General features: G+C 43.5%; 1 protein-coding gene across 24 annotated transcripts in view; it reads left to right on the forward strand.

Moving 5' to 3' along the window:
• Positions 1-21,622, forward strand: part of tcf7l2 (transcription factor 7 like 2) — a 132,009-nt gene that overhangs the window by 78,592 nt on the left and 31,795 nt on the right. For 2 of the 24 annotated variants that reach the window (XM_042336644.1, XM_042336645.1), the window contains exon 1: positions 16,150-16,404. The exons of the other annotated variants lie outside the window; for them this stretch is intronic. In XM_042336644.1, the coding sequence (XP_042192578.1) occupies positions 16,282-16,404 (123 nt within the window). In that variant the 5' untranslated portion in view covers positions 16,150-16,281. Of the gene's footprint in view, positions 1-16,149; positions 16,405-21,622 lie in introns of those variants that run through there. 24 annotated transcript variants of the gene reach the window in all.

A 21,622-nucleotide genomic window follows, 5' to 3' on the forward strand; every position in this document is an offset into this window, starting at 1 on the left:
TGGCGATCAGTGCTGTAATTAGTGATTCGGGGCGAGGGAGGGGAAATCAATCGGGGTTCCTGCCCCCTCTCCCAATCCAACAGCCCCCTGCTGGGGAAAGCTCACCAATGTGCCCATTGGGAGGCGGGCAGGGTGATCAAAAGCCAATGTACTGCAGATGCTGGAAATCTGAAACAAAAACAGAAGTGGCTGGGAACACTCAGCAGGTCAGGCAGCATCCATGGAGAGAGGAAAGTAAGCCAACGTTTCAGGTTGATGACTTTCGTCAGAATCTGGGCTATCAGTTTTCTATGGCCCAGCATTGCTCTCAGGCTTACATACTTGGCGGGGTGGGGGGCGGGGAGCTGTATTTCATTGTCTTTAGGAGGGGAGAAAAAGCAGAGAAATTGATAAGTAAAGAGTTGTTGAGGCCGAGATTGGATTGTTTATTGCCAAGGTTGGGAGAGAGTGTTGGGTGAAGAAAGACGTTTACCTAATTTTGTCTCATCATTTCACAATACCAACGCTTAACAATCTTCCTATTACAGCGTCAGGCTGTTTATTCTAATATAATAATCCTAGCATTTAATGCAGCGCCCTATCACGTCATTGAGACGTCTCAAAGAGCTTCACAGGAGACACTGTAAAGTGTATTGATTGTATATTTTGTGGGCAAAACACGGCAGCCAATTGCGTACAGCAGCTAAGCTGTCATGGTCTCGGACTGTTCCATGTAGCTGCTGTAGGAGTGAAGCCATTTCAACAACAACAAATTACATTTGTATAGTGCCTTTCAGGCGGGGGGGGGGGGGGGGGGGGGAGGGGTGGAGAAATGGCAAGAGGGAGAATCTCGATATGGACCTCTCCTTCCAATTGTCTTTCACCTTATGAATGTGTAAGCAAAGATAGAATGCACAACAGCGCAGTTGCCCTCAGGCTATCAAAATATTTTACGTTATTACAACTGTTGGAAACCCAATTGGCTGCAACTTTTCTTACCATGTGGAGGTTCTGTCTGTGGAGAGAATATCTACTGCCATTCTTCCCCTGGTCCAAATGTCTTGAATCTGTCTGTTTAAACAAACCACGAGGACATCACTGTCTTTCAAAGTCGAGTGGCCTTGAAGCCTGGAATGAGTAACGAGATTCATGCGTGATCAAAGCCTTTTTTTGGTGGGCTACCAAATTTGATGTGAAGTTAGCCTGACTTGGCTACTAATGGGGATGTGGGAACTCTAGCTCGCTGCTCAGTTTAGAAGTGTTGTAGGTCGTCTCCTTTCCTCCTGTCTCTTCTGCCTCTTTTTCTTTTATTCAACCCTGCTCCCCGGAAAAGACCATTTCTGCGCTGTTGTGTGTGTGCGTGTGATTGGGGATTTGGGGTGTGGGTGGGATAACAAAAATGTTTTTATTTTGTTTTCTCGAGCAGTGTCATTCATTTGAACCTTCCTCGGTTTAATCGCAGACATGGATCTGATCTGATACTGAACAGTTTAGCCCTGTAACAATGAGAGTTTCCGATGATGCTTTGGCCTGAGTGGAGCTGAGGGAATGGTGTGCACCTGAAAGAGCACCTCAGCTGCAAAATATTAGCAGCTGCTAAACAGCTCTGTCTATAATATCGCATTGTTCTGCGATTTTCTGTCGTGCCGTGCTACACCACATCTAGTGATGGTTATCCTTCAGTCTCTGGTGGCTGTAATAAAGACAAATTGAATTAATAATTGCTAGTTAAATGTCAAGATGATTAAGGCAGGCAGTCTGAATTCCTCAAGTGCAATCCAGGGCTTTTCAGAAGTATGCAACCTACAGCAGCATTGTGGTATCGACTGAATCCACAAGTAAGGGTGTTTTGTTTAAATAATTTTCCTATGCGATGAGCAAGGTCTCAGCTGGATTTGTTAAATTAAAAAAAAAATTTGTGCAGAGCAGTTTTTTTGCTTTGTTTCAGACACAAAGGTGCGTGAGGAAGAATTGGGATTAATTTGTGTGTTTAAAACCCAGTGCAAAGTACCCGTTATTTACTGGTGAGGAGAATGTAATTAGAGACACTAAAAGTGTTTGCAGTCTACAAAGCATAATATGTAGGTTTGGAACGTACCTACTGCCAGTGAAGCAATAAACGTGTCTTAAAATATTAGCAAAACCTAAAGCTCAATAAAGTCACCAGTTATTTCTGAACATGTTTGTTGCTGGTAATATCCCCAAAAAAGAGACGAAACACTAAATAGTTTTCAATAACAGTTGTCTATTGAATTGTCTTTTTAATAACTGTGTTTTTAATAATAATAATCCCAACCCGAGTAGAGGCAGCTATTTTTAAAGCGCACCTAATTTCTTCAAATAAATGTCATAATTAATCGACCACAAAGAGTTAAATGCCTTATAGAAATGACTGTGCATGGCGAGGCTGATAATAATAATCCTTGCATTTGACATAGCGCCTAATCACGCCTTCGAGACGTCTCGAACGCGCTTCACGGGAATATACTGCAGAGTGAATTGACTGTATATTTTGTGGGCGAAACGACTATACTGTGGGTCAGCCGCTAATTTTTAAATGTTTTAAATAAAACCAAAATCCGAGATCAAAAAAAAAAAAAACTGGCGTCCCTTGCCGGTGTTACAAAAGAAGAGCCGTGGGGTTGTTTTAAATCTAAATCCCCAGAACGGCGAAGCCGGAAAGCTAGGGTGCTATCAGGCTGATTAAACTGAGTCTGGGTTTTTTTTTCACAAGAATAAAAATGATCTTGTAATGAAGACTGAAGTATACGGGCCACTTAAGCGAGGGGAGGGTTTTCTTTGTAAATAATAGATCAAGAGTACCAACTCTCTCTTCTAATGGATCTGTGTACAGCATTCCATTTCAAGGACACAGAACGGTGCAAATCCCGAACTGCAAAATGCCAGTAATCAGCAACTTGCGGTTACCGTTTGCTGTGTTTTTTTTTGGTCAAATGAGCATGTCGTTATGTGCTGTGTGCGAATTTGTCGCCTGTATATATTTATATGTGTGTGTATGTAAAAAAAAAAAAAAAAATTCTTAAAATATTTCAAATAAAAATTCTGGGTTTAAATTTTTTTTTAAAGAAACCCCACGTTTTGTTCCTCAAAAATAAGACTGTAAATTCTTAAGAGGGAAGTTTGCGATCGCTGCATTTTCTCTTACAATATTGATGTCTAATCTCTGCAGATAAATACCCCGGGAAAAAAAAAAGAGTGAGAGACGAGACAAGGTTTTAGAATTTTTTAAAACGTGCAGTTTTTTTTAAACACACAGGACAGGGGAAAAAAAAAACGAGCAAAGCATATCAAAATGAAAACTTAAATTTAGGTGTAAAATGTTTAACATTGCACAGAGTGGCTCTGATAATTAGGAATATTTTATAATTCTGTGGTGCAGCAGGATTGCACGGTGCTGCAGATAGGGATTTTTTTTCAGCAAAGATAGCTAGATTTTAAAGTGCTGCAAATTCTTTGAAGATTTTTTTTCCGGCAAAATATATTCAGACTGATGATTGTCCAGGACGTTCTAAGGCAATGCTCGAACGTCCTTGTAGCTTCTTTAGTCACTGTTCCTGGAACATGATAATTTTTGTTTCAGGTCCCACGGAGTATTCAGACGGCTCTAAAACATTGACTGAATTACCCAGCAGTTCTGTTGGTTTTAAATACTTGAGATCCTCCAAACATCACCCACCTAATTTTCCTCGAGCCCTGAATCTTTCTGTGTTTTGCAGCAACGCCCAGAGAAAGCCTGTTTGCAGTACTCCGTTCTGTACAAAGAGCGCAGGTTTTTCTGTGTGGTGGCTTCAACCCGGGAGTTCGCTCGAAAGTGAAAATAACGTCAAAATCAAGGCGCCAGAAAATTCACCCATAAATAAATTGGAAGCGATTTTTAAGGAGGGAAAACAAAACAAACAAAAAAAAATCTGTTGCATTTCACGTGATTTCTAGATCTCAATTAAGATACGGAACCCCGGAGTGCGTATCATCCGATCTTAATTTGTCACCAATTATTTCTATTTATTTCGACCTAAATCTCGCAATGACATATATGCACACTTGCCTTTTAAAAATAAGTACAATTCCTGGGGCATTGCAATGCCTTTTTCCCAGGAATGTTGATAAAAAACGTAGACAGTTAGCAGCGCCTGTATTTTTTCTCTCTCTCTTTCTCTCCCTCTCTCTTTCTCTCTCTCTCTGTCTCTTTCTCAAAAGTCTTCCTGTGTTTAATAAATCATTCTATTACCAGAAGGGTGTCCTAACCCCGTAAAACACAAAGAAAATTGTATCTCTCTCAAGTTTTTAGAGGCAGGAGCTGGCTTACACAGGACTCCGAGAGAGGAACCTGTTCTTTGCCGTTGAATGCTTGAGCGAGAACGAGGAAATTAGTGTAACCTTTCTCGCCTGTCGTTCTTCTTGTCGTCCGCCTGTCTCGATGATCAGCTGGACGCATAAACGGAGCACCTAGCAATGGGTGTCGGGGAATCGGCTAGCAATGTGGTTGAAGAAACGGAAGGGTTTCCTGGGTGGACATCCAGCGCCTTATCTGATTTTTATTTGTAGTGGGTCTGTATTTTGAAGAGAAAAATATAGATTTTTCTTTATTTTGGGAGAGGCGGTGGGAGGGTCGGGGGGCGCGGACTTTGTTGTCTGATATTTAATATACATTCTTGACTAATATTCGCAGTGCGTATTCGGTTACGGCTCCAGGAATCGATTATCTTCGTCGAAAAGTGATCGAGACGTAAATTGCATTTAGAAGCCTCTGACACCGCTCTCCCCTCCAAACCCGTGTGTGTGGAGAGGAGAGCAGTATATCAGTCGTGTTTCTCTGTATTACCGATTCCCCCGAACAGCATTCTGAGGCTGGTATTGTTCATTGCCGGAAAGCAGGGTCTTGACAGCTAATTGATAATCCTGCCATCAGCTGTTTAGACATTTTTCCCGTGTGACATTGGAAATAAGACAGGAAAGAGAATAGGAAACTCGTAAATAATGTCAGAAGATCAAGAAATCAATGGCCATCGGAAAGCGATCTGTTTATTTGGTGTAGCTGCGCTTTTCCATTCACATTAATTCCGAGCAGTCGTCTTCGGCAGTCACTAAATTTGCTTTTATTCACTCCCTAGGAGATGTAATACAAGCATGAAAGCCTTCTCATAAAGCAGGCACATCAGCAGAAATAGCTTTTACTTAAGTATTGTAAAACAAGGTTTGCCACACTACGCTTTTAGCTACATGTCAGTTATCCAGCCCAACCACGTCTGTTTCATTAAAGCCCGCTGAACAAAGCAAATAACTTTATTATTTGCATTAAATGTTTTATTTCGATGGAAGAGGGGAAATTACTCGCAGCTGAAGTGTAGGGAACGAAGGAAAGAGAGGAGGGAGGGAGTGGGGTGGGGGAGAAAGAGAGAGAATCAATGAAGTATGGAAATCGCGGAGCAAGTCAGGATGGTTTTAACATTGTTTCCATCTTCTAGCTCGATGAATTCACAATACTGCTGGACCAACATAATTTCAACTTCTGTCCAAGTTTGGATCATGTTATCCTAAAACCAGGCAACATTGCTTCATGCGGTGTTTGGCACCTGGGCTGTAGACATAGGATTTTTTTAAAAAAACACACAATTTCTGGACATTTCGAGATGATAAATTTAATTTTCTTTTGCTATTTGGAGGCTCCCTTTGAAAATGAATTTGTAATGAATGCGTTCAGTAGCACAGAATAGATTTACCCCCTGTTTCAAATAGTTGACGTTATCAGGCTCTGTCATTTGTTCCTTCCTATTTTCTAGCTGCTAATTGATGTTTTTGATGTTGGCAAGAAAATTGAAGAAAATGTCATGTGTGAACCAGAGCGGAAGTTAATAAGATTGACTTCGTTGACAGAATATAAAATGAGCGAAGAGACCGCATAATAGGACCACTGCGAATTTGTGTCCTCTCTTTAGGGCTGAAAATTGACACCTCACGCTCAGGCTGCAGTCGATACGAAAGATGGAACATTTGCGAAGATTCTTAATCTCGGCTTTTCATTTTTTTTCCACCCCCCCCCCCCGCCCTTTTGGCTTTGCTTTGCGGAGCTTATTTGGCTGTGTAAGCAGCTGTGTATTCAGAGGGCTACTTTGGCTGGCTGGCTGGCTGGCTAGCCAAAGCCAGGAGCTCAATCTCCCAGGGCTGGCCAACAATGCCCATTTTCTATGCTGTGTTGAGTTTGAAAGCAAGGCGTCTTAAAGAGGTTATATTGAGATGTGACTTAAAGAGAGAGGTATCCCAATATCAAGCAGGGGTCATTGCATATTCTTTGAAGCCGAGGTGAAAAAAAAAAGTCTCTCTCTCTCTCTCTCTCATATATATATATATAATATATATATAAGAAAAGTAAAGCTCCAGAACGGGGAAAAAATAGGCAGCAACATGGCGTCCACTGAACTTCTTTGTTTTAAAACTGTCAAAAGGAGAGAACATTTAAATTATTCTCACTTTTAAGTCGAATTAGACCTTCCAATGCCTTTCATTTGCATCGACACAAACTATCTGGCCCCATAGAATCAGAGGAAGCAATTTTTTGCCGTTGTTTGCAAAGAAAAATGTTTTGAAGCCATTAAAGAATTTTTTTTTAGGGGGGTGCGTTGGAGTGGGGGGGGAGGGAGAAGTGGGGGGAATTGTGGGCTTAATTACCAAATGGATTAGTTGGGCTGCGTTGCCTTTTTTATGGTCTTTTGGGAAATGCGCGAAAGCCTTAAGTCGGCCAATAACCCCCCCTAAGCGTTTGTTTTTGAAGCCGCTGCACAAAATGTGGCCTCGACTAGCGTTTCGTCTCCCAAGGATATTCGACGAGGGACATTATTCAGAGAATAGCCAATTAATTCCGCGGGCTATGATCAGTTCGGGCTTCCTTTCACTTTCTGCCATTTGAAATGCTAACACAATGAACATATCTCTATTGGTATACGTCCCTGGGCAAAGCTTCCGCCGCAGGCAGCGGAGGGAGAGGGGGGAGAGAGAGAGAAAAAAAACCTGAGAATTTCATTGACTGTCGAGGGCAAGAAAGGGTTGCGGTTACGTGATTTGCAACCCAAGCGCTTTCGAAGAGCTTTTAACAAACCCCGCGCGCTCAAATATATACTTTACTTTTAGATGCAAATTCGCCCACTTTTTCTTTTGTTTGCAGTTCGTTGTTTCCTAGAAAAACTCAATGGGTTGGGAGCGCACCAGATTGTTATCATGTTTGCACAACCTATTCTGGAAAAGGATCCAATAAGGTCTTCTAAATGCGACCTCCAAGTTGCTTTTTTTCTTCCCCTTGTTGTCTCCTCTCTCTCCCTCGCTCCCCCCCCCCCCAAAAAAAATTGGGGCAAATGCATCAGTCAAGCAAAAGGGATTTGCTTTATCTACAGTTTTTTGATGATTGATGCTGTAATGCAGTATTTGGTTTGGGGAGCTTTTGAGAAGAGAGACTTGTGAACTTAATCGCACATCTCACTCATTGGATTTCTTAGAAGCCGGCGATTTTTAAAAAAAAAATATACCGTTCCTCTCATGTTGTGAGTTGTGGTAAATTGGCGGGTTAGAGAAGGAAGCGGGGACAGGCTATAACCATTTGTGAAGAGAGAGGGGGAAGAAAATAAAACCCACTGACGATTGCAGAAATGACATGTTGCACTGCAGTCAAAATGAGACTGCGCTCCCAAATTGTTAGTAAAAGATTCTGCCTGAGATTGGTATCTGGCTCTTTTAGCTGTCTGCAAAGAGTAACACAGGTGGCTCCCTATGGCTGACTTTTGCTGACAAAATGCCATTAGAAATACCAGTCCCGTTGATCAATTCAGTTGACATGACAGATTTGCCGTAAGGCCTAGCTCTTTCAGTAAGGGCACTTTGTGTTTTTTTTCCCCCCTTATTCTTTGCACTAATTGGTGAAAGGATCTGTGCACTGGTGGCCCAGGAAACTTTCTGAACACATCTTATTGGGGAGTGTTGACTTCATTAGAATTGTAAGTGGGAACCCAATAGCTAGTACAAAAACTTTAATTTGTTCCTCACTTGTATTGTCGGTGATTTCATTAGAGAGCATTGTTTTCGGTGAAAGCTGTCTGTTGGGTGAGGGAGTGGGGATCTAAATAGATCGAACCCTTTACGCTGTTTGTTGTGGGAAGAATTTCAGATTCGCCCGTTCTGTGCTTTTTGATCGTAAAAAGAAATCCTTCTTAACGGAAGGTTTTCTTTTCTATACGTTGACATTGTTATTTTTGACAATTAACAGCGAATGTGCCCCACGACTGCATAAAGTGGGTCATTTTTGCTGAACACATTCTCGGGATTGGAAGCTTTACAGCCTTCTAGGCATTTGCATCCAGCAGTTTTCAGGATTATCAAGTGATTTTATTTATACGAAGAATTTAAAAGCTGATCGTTTAATTTTTTTTTAAAAAATCGGTGGACGTGGAGGGGGGGGGTGGGGAGAACATTTTTTTTTGCGCACCAGTGCGCAATTTCTCAGTTGCAATCTTTTAGATTGTGTTTGATTTCCCACTGTCTTGCTCGCGTGGTTAGTGCTGGCACTTTGTGTTTCTGCATTTGGTGGCGGACGAAATAATCTGGTTCCTAATGAGTGATCTAGGGACTCATTTGTAAGCTGCCTAATCGTCGCGTTTGTGTTTGAATTTTTTGCTTTGTGATTTGCTGGGCCAGTCTCCTACATACACATGCACCTTTTCCTTTGCTGAACTTTTTCCAAGTCCTGGCTTTGCTTTTCGAGCCTCAATTTGCCTTCTTAAAGAACCTTGCACCTTAAGCATTCCCTTCACACTATAACTGTAGCTAGCGTCTGTCTGTTTTCTTGTGTTTTTTTTAAAAAAAACTGCTGCAATTTTGAATAATGATTATGGATCATCTGCTTGTAAATCTGTTGAGTGAATTGTAAGATTATTTGAGATCTACTTTTGTTTATTTTAAATAAAAGTGGAGACGAGTTTCTGTATCTAGCATTTTTATTATGAATATTAATGGTCGATCAGGGAGCAAGGGCTTTTAATACATCTGCGTGGGTTGTTTTTTTTACATCTCCTTAATGATGATAAAATAGTCCGTGTCAAATCGCTAAGAACTGTAAATTGTCTGCGTTGAAAGTTGCCAATTCTGGGCCGTGCTAACGGCAATAAAAGCGAAATGGGTTCTGTTTGTTGTGTTTAAGTAAATGCTACCGTTGTCCGGATCGATTAAGACATTTCTCGAGAATTAGTTATTTGCTTAAAATCTCCACCATTAACATTATCAAGCTGTCTATTGGTAAAAAATCAGACCTGACGAGTGTGAAGAGCAGCACATCCAGAATCGGGCTTTAAACCCTCTGTGGATCGTAGGAATGATCAAAGAAGCTTGTTTTATGTGTCTGCGCGAGACTTTGAAGTCTTTACTGCACCTACAGCACTGATTTCATCAAGTTCACTAGTGTCTTAATAGCAGATCAATAACTTTCAAAGTCAGTGAGTTAATTTGATACTAGGGCTGATGTGATCGTGCTGTGTAAGTAGGGCTAGCGAGAGCTGTCTGCCGTAAATGCTCTGTCAGGCAACCCTTCTCCACCCACTGGCTCGGAGACGGGAGGGGAATGGAGTCAGTTTTAACAGGGGGTGAGAGAGAGAGAGAGAGAGAGAGAGATTTAAAACCCGGAGCATTTTCACATACTTTAGCCAACATTATTAGCACAGCGTAAAAATCTTCTGCACAATTAGCTAGAATTAGAGAGACCTACCAACAGGTTGTGTAGAACAAATACACTCAGGCTTACGCTTTCCCCAAGTCCCAGTGATTATATTAAAAAAAAGTGATGGCTTTTGAAGAACTTTTGTTGGTATGTTTTTTGTGCGTGCGTGTTTGTAGGCGAGGGGAGTTGATCTGTGTTTTTTTTTTTGTGTGTGTGTGCGCGTGTGCGTCTTTTTTTATTTTTTTTGCCTTCCCGTTTTCCTTGCAAATTCTGGGAGGCAAAGCTGGGGTTCGGCTGCGGGGAAAATGTTTTCGAATCGCGCAAGGGTGCGTCTGGCCGTGTGGCCGTGTGTGTGTGTGTGTGTGTGTGTGTGCGTGAGAGAGTGAGGGAGAGAGAGCACGAGCGAGCGAGAGAGAGAGAGCGAGTGAGAGCGAGAAGGTGGGGGAGAAAGCTGAAAGCTGAAAAGAAACGTTTTTCACAAGCTTTCGCCATCTGCATTTCGGAGCCCCGGGAACGCCACGCGGGGGTCAGTTTGGGCGCATCGGAAGACAAAAACTCCAATTTAGAATGTTCATCTAAGGATTGCTAATGGTATTAGGATTGGGCGGTGGGGTGGTCAGCGAGAGCAGTAGATTAGCTCGCCAGAGACGGGAGCTTGACCTAAACCCCCTCGTTTCACTGGTCAGATGGCATTAATCGTCGCATCTGTCACTCTTTTGCCCCCCCCCCCCACTCCCTCCTTTCCCTCTGTCTGTCTATCCCTTCTATTCCCCCGCCTGTCTCTCTCCACCCGCCCCCGCCACCTTTTATTCTCCTTTATTTCTCCTTTTAGTTGGAGAAATAAAAATATATATCTTTTTTTAAACGCTCAGGAATGGAGGGAGAGCGAGTCCTGTTAATCGGGGAGGCTTGGCCGACTGGCCTTTTCTTTGCCTTTGACCGACCGCGCTTCCTTTTGGTGGCTCGGGAATTATTGGCGAGCGGTGGCTTAATAAACAAAACCTTGGGCGCGCACCTTCGGAACAATATTGTCCCCAACTCCTTTGTTCTTTTTTTTATAACCTAAAAAAAAATTCAGCGCGCATAAACATTTGCTTTTATTCGACGAAAAGTAACTATGCGAAAGATTGATGCCAAATTTTCTGCGACCCAAAGCAAATGGAACTAAAATGCATTAAGCGCAGTAGTGTGTTTGGGAGGTTGAAACAACAGAGCATAAATCTTAGCGAAAAGACATTCACTGTGTCCTTTTGCTCACGATCAAGTCTTGTAAAACGCGTTGTGGTTTTTTTTTCGCATGTCGAACCTGTTCCCTGATATTTCGTGGCCGATCCCCCCAAAAAAGGAGGCTGGAAAAAATGCCGCCGAATCTAATAAGCTTTTGTTGTCATTTGTGGCATCTCCCAAATTTCCAACCGGTGTGAAAGTCTTTCTCCGCGTGCAATACTCATTTCCCTAAGATTAAAAAAAAGCTTTGTGTGTGTGCATAATTATATATATGTGTGTGTATCTATATATATATATACGTATGTATGTAAAAATCGCCCTTTTATAACTTAAAGATTGCGATTTTCCGCAGTGCAGTTTGGTTTAAAAAAAAGTGCTCCGAATTTCTTAGTCGTGCGTTTTTTATCTTACTTTTTTTTTGAAATAAAGAAAAAGAGAAAAACTATTGATATCTGCAACCCAGTTTTCCGCGGATGCAATTTAGGGAATAATCATGATGGTTGGGGTTCTCTTATGAAAGTGTTCATTGTCATATTTGTGTGGGAATTATTTAGAGCCCTGTCTTTTAGAGTTGATGTTGTTAAGACACAAGATCGACACAATTATCCCAGGTGGGTTATAACAGTGCGTTCCTTATTCAAATGATGATGCCGTTTTGGGAAGAAAGATCCTTTTTTATTCTTGCGGAAAAGCTGTGAAGGGCAGAAATTCAGACAGCTGTCGAAAAAGATATGCCATTCTTTTAATTTTTATCAGCCACCTTGCTGCATTTGTTAGTTCGACTTGTACATCTTGTTCGCTTTTCTCTTCGTACTTAATAGTCTTCACTTCATTAAAAGTGTATTAATCTGACTGTTAGTCCCCCAGGAGGACCCTATAAGATGTTATTTTTTTTTTGTCTCTTTATTTTTTTTTAGATTGCAAAAAAATCTAGCAGATTTGGACCCTGTCAGTCAGAAATAATTGTGTTCTTAATCTTGTCCCTGATGGATGGCTGGGAGTTCAACATCAGGCCAGCACCAATGACAAATACAGTATTAATATTCATTAACTGCTTTGACAATGCTAATTTTGATGCGGTAGTAAAGGGCCTTCGAAAGTTAGCGTCCAAAGCATCAGAGCTGTAGAAGGTGGCAAGATAATTTGTGCTGGTTTGCTGAGCTGCTGCTTTCAAAGTAAACCAAAGCTAGGTAAAAAGTTCTGAAGTATTGCGAGGCAAGGCAGCGGAAGTAATACAATCACAGCCCGCCAAAATATTTGACACCTCCGATGAAGCTCGTTTGAGTCAAATTTCAACGCAAGTTGTAACGAAAGAAGCATAACATGGTAAGTCAGCACATTTTTTGATTTTGTTTAATCTTTTGATCTATTCAATTATCACCATTTGAAGATCAATAGTCATTTTTTTTCCGCTGGTATCCTTTAAAGGCACTCAGCGGTGCCATTCTGTGTGCGTTAGTAACACAGGCTTCAAAAGTGGGCAGCGAGGCTTTATGGAGACGCTTGTAGTATTTGACGGTGATTAATATTGCAACGGTTCTGTTTTGCAACTTGCTAAATTGGGCTGATTATTTTCTATTTCTCGTCGGCACAGCAAGATGAAGGCTTAGCTTTGTGTTTCTCTTGATAAGTGGGTTTGTTAACAACGCTGCTTGCGTGGGGAAAAATAAAACGGTAGGTTAGACTTTTTTAAAAAAAATATATATTAAAAAAAAAACCCTCCGGGAAAGGACTGTGTGGCTAGGGTGGGGAGGGGAAGGAGTGAGGGTTTCGGTGTGGGGGTGGGTGGGGTGGGGGGAGAAAGAATGAGAGAGCGGAGGGAAGGTTTATTGGAGAAGGTGGGGAAGGAGAGAGAGAGAGAGAGAGAGAGAAAGAAATGGGAGTGGGGAGAGGGGGTTGGGCAAAGGACAAGATTTTTCTTTGTGAGCGACTTCAAAACGTTAACTTCTAGAAGACCATGTAGGGTGCTTTAATGTTGCCGAGCAAGCCAGGAAATATTCTTCCTTCATCGCTTTTCGCGAGGCTGAGAGCCCCAAGTCGGCTCCAACTATAGACTTAAGACAGGCGAGAGCTATAATCCCGTTGCCTTTTTTTTCTGTTGCCCCCCTCTCTCCCCACGAAGCAAGGGAATGAAATGCACTGAATAGGACTGAACTTGAACGTCTTATTTTTCTGGAGAGCTGGAGTCTGGATGCGAGTGAGCCTCTCCTCCTCCTCCGTTTGTCTCCCTATCTCGGGCATCTTTAGCTCGTAAGTGGTTCAGGTAGGGTGCTGCCCTCCAGTGGAATTGGTGACATCTCGAAGAGCTGATTTGAGCCACCGCGATGTGGTAGCATGGGAACAACAGCATGCTATTGCCATTCGGGAAGTGTCGAGGCATCGTAATTTGAGCAGGTGTAAATGGTAAGTTAGCAAAATTCTCTCAAACCAGGGGCTCGTTCGTTCCAATGGCACGAACGGCTGTTAAAGATGTAAGAATGTTCGATCGGGACAGACCCACAGAGAGGGAAAAAGCAAACCCCACACACAGACAGACACACACACACACACACTTACTCGCTCACGCACGCACACACACACACACACAAAAAGAAAAGGAAAGGGGTGGCTTTTTTTTTCCCCGTCGTGGTTTAAAATCGCTGGCGTCCCTTTGGAATGCGTGTTTTCTCTTTTGTCTCGTGGGTCGAAATGGCTGTTTGCGCTTTGTTTGTCTTTTCTTTTCTTTTCTCGCTCTCTCCCCCCCCACCACCACCCCCCACCCACCCCGAAAAAAAAGTTTACTTTCAAAATAAGCGCGAGGAGCAAAGGGAAATAGGAACCCGCAATGTCTTATTCCCGTTCTGACGACGCCTCTAAAAAGTTTTTTTTTCTCTCGGTGTGGCAAGTGTGTTTTTTGGGGTTCCCTTTCCCACAGTAGTTTTTGCCTCCCCCCCCCTCCCCCCCCCCCCCCCCCCCCACAATTCCACCCCACTCCCCCTTCCCGAGTGAGACGCAAGGTAAACACGAGCTAAAAAAAGGTCTGGTATTTTAAGTGTTTCACCTTTCGCAGCTTGTGCTGAGCTTTTCCCCTTCCGCTCGCTTTTCCCCCACCCCCCCCCACCCCGTCACTCCCTCCCTCCCTCCCTCCCTCCCGCCTCACATCCTCCAATCCCAAAGAAATCTCTGTTGAAGTTTTGCATCCTTTCCTGTGCACTTAAGCGCTCTTTGTGCTAAATGATCAGTAACTGTCCATCATCAGCAACCAAAGTCCCCAGTTTACTTAAGAAATTGCACGTGTGACAAAGGGAACTGCTGAAGTGTGTTGGCCGCTGTGAATGGAAGGAGGGAATGTAATTAGCTGCCTCGTTGTTAGGCTTTTTACATGTCAAACTGTAGCCTCATTGCTTTTGTCCGCTCCTGTTTTCTGCCGTATAAAGGGAATTCAAAGGTTTTGTTTTGGTATTAAGGCCTTAAAGATTTCTGGCCGACACTTTACACACGAGTGTCATATCAGTGCCGAATCCCCCCCCCCCCCCCAGCGAAGCCCCCCAAAAAGAGGGGTGAAGCTGTGCCATTATTTTTTCCTTTCTCCCTCCCCCTTACTTGAGCGCTCCGGGACTCTACCCCCTTGCGATGGGACGCTTATTATCTAAATAAATGCGAGTTGTTGCTGCTGCTGCTGCTGCTGCTCCTGTGTCGATCACTATTTCTTTTAAAACAAATCCCCCTGAATTGTTTAGGTGGGGTAAACGATCCACCCAGAGGTGCCCTGTGACACCCACCCCCCCCCACCCCCCCACCCCCCAGTCAGGTTGAATCGAGTTTTAGATTGTTGGTCATGTGTGCACTGTGCGAGCAAAAAGTTGGTGATTTTTAGGAGAAAAAAATATTCGGAAAAGTTGTTCGTTGTGGTGTTTCCTTTCTCTCTCTCTCTCTCTCTCTCTCTCTCTCCTTGGGGACGGGGCGGGTGGGGGGGTGGGGGGCAGGGGGTGAGTTGACAACATTCCACCTGTATTGTGAGGCGAGGGAGTGGGGGGGCTATATATATATATATAAAGAGAGAGAGAGAGAGAGGGGGGGAAAGAAAAGTGAACAGTTTCATTACTTTGGCATCTATTGTGAGAAGCATTTGCTGGAACGTTAGGAGCTTGCCCCCAATTTGGAGCGATGGAGAGGGTTTTGTTTGGGGAGGCAATTAGTAGAGAGAAGCAGTAGGCAACAAGGAACTCAGAAAGGCAATCCTGACAGCACAAAAGCTTCTCTTGTATATTGTGTATAGCCGAGGTCAGCCACTGTAAGCCACAGTGAGGTCTCATATACCTTGCCTGCCCCCCCCCACCACCCACCACCCCCCCACTCCTCTCTTCCCCTCCCCTACTTTATTATTATATCTACATTTTTTTAAAAAACCACTGCCGGGATGATGCTAAGACCTCACAGGTGTCAGGTATATCTTTACAATGTCAGTGTGTCAGGAAAACAGTTTCCTCGTCGCCGTGTCTATCTATCTATCTATCTATCTATATATATATCTCTGTCTCTCTATCCCTTCCCCCAGAAGTTCAGCATTAGGGATCTGACATTCCCACAGATGTGACTTCACGCCACAGTTTGTTGATCATGCTCCCTTGAACCGAAGCTCGCGCACTCTCTCTCTCTCTCTCTCTCTCTCTCGCCCTCCCTCCCTCCCTTCTGCTCCTCTATTGATACCTTTCCATATTGAGTTGCGGCATTGTCAATTGGGTTGGGGTTGGGGGTGTGGGGGTGGGGGGGGGGGGTGGAGATGGTTGGTGGTAGCGGTGGGGGGGGGTTGGTGGGGAGTGCGGGTAATCCTAGGAGAGACACAGGCTTTTGAAAACCAAATAAATAATACGCATGGGGTTTATACCTGTGTGTGTGGTCTGGCTTCTTTCTAAGTGAGGATTTTCTCTCTCTCTCTCTCTCTCTCTCTTTCTCTCACTCCGGTTTTGTTTGAATGTGTCCGCAATTTCGGGTACCTGCCTTCGTGTGCACGGCTGATCTGTAGGACTGCACCATGATGCGACTCGCAGCAGCAAACATGACTGAGGACGTTAGTTCTGAAAACACCAGGCCACAGAACTGGAAAGTGCTTGATCTGTTGAGACCTCTTTTTTTTACTACTTTAAATGAGAGACCAGGAAAAAACTGAGCGAGAGAGAGAGAGAGACTTAAAAAAAATACAAGCAAGGGAGGTGGTGGGGGTGGGAGGGTGGGGGGGGGGTTGTGGGGGGGGGGGGTGGAAAGGCACAGTCGACATCAAGGCAGGATAGGGGGAAGAGAGAAAGAGATAGAGCGAGAGAGAGAGAGAAAAAGAAAGGAAAAAGTTGTAGAGGTTAACAGACAACAGAAGACAAAGCGACATGTACCCGAGGGATACAGTTTTGCTGGGAATGGAAGAAGGAAACAATAAAGGAGGATCATTTGCCTCTGGCCTCTCCTTTCTCCATCAGTTTGGCTGTTGGCACCTCAATGTAAACTGCTGGGTAAGTAAGTTACAGTACACTGCAGTGCACGCTTGCGTTTTTTTTAATATATATTTCATCCGGTTGGACTTGAGTTCAGGCCAGTTTCCGTGGTTTTAAGATGCGGTCAGCTCAGGCAGAGGGGAGAGCGAGCGAGCTACCCACCTTCTATCCCGACACAAGACTTGGAAGTGTGACCTTCGCGCCTCTGCTTTCACAGCGAATTTGTTCTGCGGAGAAGAGACCAAAAGAGAAAAGAAATCCAGAGAATCCCAATCGCAGACAGTACGACATTAGTTTCCTTCAGAAAAGTTGTTTTAACCAGCTCAGTGCTGGGGTTTTTTTTTGTGTGGGGGGTGGGTGGGGGGGGGGGGGGGTTGTTGAGATGTGTGTGTGTGTGTGGTGTGCGCACACGAGTATGAGTGTGTGTGTGTGTGCGTGTGTGCGCGCGCGTGTGTGTGTAAATACACCAGGTGCCATTTCTGGTACTCTTGCCTGCCCGTCTACTTATCTTCGATGCTGAATTTACATTCTAGATGTACGACGGCGAGATGAAAGCTCGCCTTGCTTCCATCGCCCTGCTCCCCCCCGTTTTGTTAAATTACACTTTAAAATATGAGCAGGATACGGTGGCCGCTTTGGTGGCTAAATCGTCAAAAGCTGCTTTGAATAGTAAGTCCGATATGTATCGGACTTGGAACCCAAACCAGAAGCTTTTTTCATCTCTTCTTCTCTCCCCACCCCACCCCCCCCCCCCTCCGCCCCCCACCCCACACCCCTCCACCCCCCCCCCCCCACCTCAAATATACACCATGCACTTAGAGTCAGAGAAAGAGCATGTTTTTGAATTGTTTTTATTTTAACCACAATTCGTCGTATTGTCCGACCCCCACAAATAAAACGGGATCTTTTTGAAAAATAAAAAAATACGAACATTTTCAAAGCTGTAGAATAAATAATACTGTACCAGAATTGGTGCTCTCTTCCTCTCTTCCTCTCTCTCTCTCTCTCTCCCCCCCCCCCCCCCCCCCACCACCCACCCCCCCCTCCCCTCCGCATGTGCTTTGTTTCCTTTTCATCTTTTCAATAATGCGGTTGTGTTTATTAATCCTTTCAGGTGTGTGTGAGCAATAATTAAACTGATACCGTTCAATGTTTACACATTTTTGAAGTTTCTTATTTATGAATATATCATAATAATAATCCTTGCATTTGACAGAGCGCCTTTTCACATCCTCGAGGCATCTCGTCCACCCACATACATTTATAATAAAACTCGTTAAAATAAATATTTCAGCTACGTTTCCTGGCCAGTTCAAGATCAGCTGTTTGCTGGAATAGCTCACAAGTCACTTTGCCTTGTATTGAAATATAGTTCATGTTCATCTTTTGTTTTAGACTCGTTATTTTTTTTTTTTGGGTGGGGGCGGGGTAGCAGGGAGAGGAGCCGGGAATTTTACGGATATAATTGTTCTTGAACCATCCGTACTTTTCTGTTGGCGCGTTTGCAGAAAATGCTGAGTTTCTGAAAAAATTTTTTTGAAGTGTGTCTTAAATGTTCAAGCAAAAAAAAAAAACTCTGCGACCAAAACCCTCCAATGTCAGTGATGTTTTGAGACCTCGACAATAAGTTGGACATAATATTGTCTGGTCTTGTCTTGAGTTTTGTTTAGAAAAAAAATAGCAAATCTGATAACACTTATTATTATATGTTGAGTTTATTATATATATAGATAGATAGATAGAGAGAGAGAGAGAGTGTGACCAAAAAGTTGTGATACAATTACAATGTCTAATAAGTCTTAAAAATGATGGTATTTTTATTTATTTTTAGGTAATAGGGTCGTTATCACGAGTTGTGGTCACCTTGTATGTATTATTTATATACATATGTATACATATATATATAAATGATACATACAGGGTGACCAAGAAAAGAAAGAAAATAAATATAATATATATATCTATCTATATTTGTATATATTCTATTGGTGTGGGGGGGGGGGGTGTCTTAGTTCTGCTGTGAATAAAATGTTTGAAATGCCAGATGTTTGAAAGCGTAGCACTGGAGAAAATCAAATGAGCGTTTTTTTGAAGCCCGAATTTTATCATTTTTGATTAATCTCGCCTGCAGTTCTGTGTATAATTAACCCCTTGGAGTGCTTTTAGCTAATAGCTTGTGCTCCGTCGAAATATATTTTGTGGCTCGCTGTTGACGGGTGATTTTGGTACCAGTTAACAAAAAGGAAGCAGGGAGCGCGGGCAGACAGGAACATCACACGGCACATCCCTGACCGTCCTTCCCAGTGTGTATCATTTCATCTCTTACTTCCTTTTCAGTAATAAGCCCTCCCACCCGCCACTCCCCCCCACCCCCCCCCCCACTCAAAAAAAATAATAATAATAATAAATTGGTCACTTCAATCCAAGACGGTTTGCGGGGACGCTGCTGTGCGCAATTAGCCACCGCGTCTGGCCCCCCAAATAGGCAAGTCACTACACTTTAGAGCATATTCCGCGAAGCGCTTCGAGACGTCTCGAAGACTTGGTGAAGCGCTCTATGAAATCCGAGGATTGTTATTGTTATCATAATAAATAATAGTAATAATAATCCTTGCATTTTGATGTGGCGCTTCTTCGCGTCTTCTCGACGTCTCAAAGCGCTTCACAGAACAGACTGTAAAGTGAATTGACCGTATATTTGTGGGCGAAACGTGGCGGCCGATTGCGCCCGGCAGCGTCCCACAATTATTTGATGATCCAAGAGCTCGTTGTGATGTGAAGCGTTTCCAGATGGAAACGTGTACTTTACACAGATCTGGTGTTTGTGAGACAGCAGCAGTCACTGTATTGTCATTGTCACTTAATCAATTTTGTTTTTTATATATAATATATATATGTGTGTGTATATATATATATAAATGCAGAAGAAATCTACTAACCCGCATGCATTGTTGGCCAATTGACTTGATTCCTGATCTATTCCGATGGCAGGACGACTGGCTTATCCGGACATGTTTGAATTAACTTTGTTCCTCTCTGGGCACAGTCCTTAGACAGTGATACAACTGTTCCATTACTGATTTAGGAGATGGAACTACAAGGCTAGTGGTGGGTGACTCGGAACAAGCTGTGCGTGTAGTGTACACAGCAGCTGGGACTCTATTTATTTGCTTAACACGTTTGAAAAAGGCACCTTTAGCTGCAGAGTAAACCCAAGTTTTTTTTGGTGTGGGGGGTGGGGTGGGGTGGGGTGAGGGGGTGCAGGAGAGACTTGTACGTCGCATTTTACTGGCAGTCACAATGTTTTATGACGTTGGGTAAATGGGCACAGTTGGATAAAGGGAACGTTTTGCTCTTCGCAGGGGTCTTCCCTTCCCGTTGAAGAGGCTTCTGCTGTATGTTGCTCCTTAATCACTCAATATGGTAATTTCACTAATTGACATTGGGTTAACGTGACCAAGCCCTCTGGGCGAAAAGAAAGCCCAGTCTCGGACGGTCACGATAGATAGGAGCTGAGTCAGTTTCCATGTGTCTCGAAGGCCATAAAAATACCCGTGTTTTTTTTGTTAAAAAAAGCAGACTGTGAGTAAGCAAGCGTGTATAAAATAAGACTCATTACCTATAGATTCTGTTCCCCCCCCCCCCCCACCTCCCCCCTCCCCCCCTCCCTCCTTTTCACACACACGCAAAGGCTTTCTGGTTTAAGTTGAAATGAATACTTGGATTCGAGCCTTGGTGCTGCTATTTATCAGGTCACATGCTCGCCAGATGCCTTGCACTGCTGGAATTTGTCAATCTGAAATGCCAATCGATCATTGCCTGTCAGTTCATTTCCTTGCACTCTTGTCCGTTCTGGCGCACAAGTCCTACACACAAGAGTTCAGGCGTTGTGCTGCGAGCTCGGTTAAAAAACTCTTTTATGTCTGTTCGGGCTGAAATACTGCGAGTCCAAATTGATTTTCTCTCTTTTTGTTTCTCCTCTCTCAAAAAGAACTAAGCTCAAGGCTCCTCAATAAACATACCTGCATTGTAAGAGCTGGTAACTGCTTTTTAAAAACCATGACCTTTTGTGTTCCAGAGCTGAACGTTATCAAACAGAGAGGCGTTGCAATCATCCTTAATAACAGCATTTGCTGACAAAAATTGCCAGAGTTTATTATGTTTGCGGCACTTTTTACCTACTCAAAGAAAGCACTCAAAGGCTCGAACCTTAAACCCCGTCGGGCTGTGAGATAATAATAATAATGATGATAATAATAATCTTTGCATTTGATGCAGCGCCTCCTCACGTCGTTGAGACGTCTCCAAGCGCTTCACGGGACACACGCTAAAGTGTAGTGACTGTGTTCTTTGCCGCCGTTGTAATTGTTGAAATGCAGCGGGTTTAAATGAATGAATGCAATCGCTTGTCTGTGTTTTTTTTCGCAGCAGGCAGATATATTTGAAGTCCATTTGAGGGGCGATCGCAGCCCCTGTGCACAGAAAAGGGAGGAATGTGTCGTGTGTAGAATGCGGCTGCTTCAGGAGCTCTTTTGCGCTCTCTCTCTTTCTCTCTTTCTCTCTCTCTGTGTCTCTCTTCCTCCTGTAAAGAAAGCATACAAAACATAGTCTCTGCCACTAGTTGCTTGCCGTGACATCACCGTCTCTCCCACCACCCACTTTGAATTGTTCCCGAAGTCAGGATGCAGTCGACAAGTAGACCCGGTTGAAGTGTGTCTGTGTGTGTGTGTGTGTGTGCGTGAGATTACCTGTAAAACAGACAGGACCACAGAAGTTGAAAAATGGACAGGTCGAGGGGAATTGTCTCTCAAGGCAAGTCATTGAGTTCACTGTGGAATGCAAACTGCAACTAAATATTCGCCAGCAGACTGAGTGCGTTTTTTTTCCCCAAAAACATTCTCCCATAACAGACGCAAATCTTTTGCTTGTTGCACATCGCAAAATTAAATGACCTGTTAATTGATCTGACTTGCCATTAATGTGGCAAGTCAGTTTAACAGCAGTGTGATTTCTAACCCCGAGCCTACCATCAGCCCCCCACCCGAACACCCCCCCCACTGAACACCCCCCAAACTAAACTTAAAACACTTAAAGCCTGAGTAGAAGTAGTTTTCTTCTTAAAAACTACTTCTTCTGTCTTCTGCTCTGTCTTACAACACAAAAGTCAGTTGAGCAACAGCCACGGATTTCAAGTTCAGCTTCACTTGGTACATTTCCCCCCCCCCCAAAAAAAAAC

This window comes from Callorhinchus milii, unplaced genomic scaffold, assembly GCF_018977255.1.
Source record: "Callorhinchus milii isolate IMCB2004 unplaced genomic scaffold, IMCB_Cmil_1.0 Scaffold7, whole genome shotgun sequence".
NCBI classification, from domain to species: domain Eukaryota; kingdom Metazoa; phylum Chordata; class Chondrichthyes; order Chimaeriformes; family Callorhinchidae; genus Callorhinchus; species Callorhinchus milii.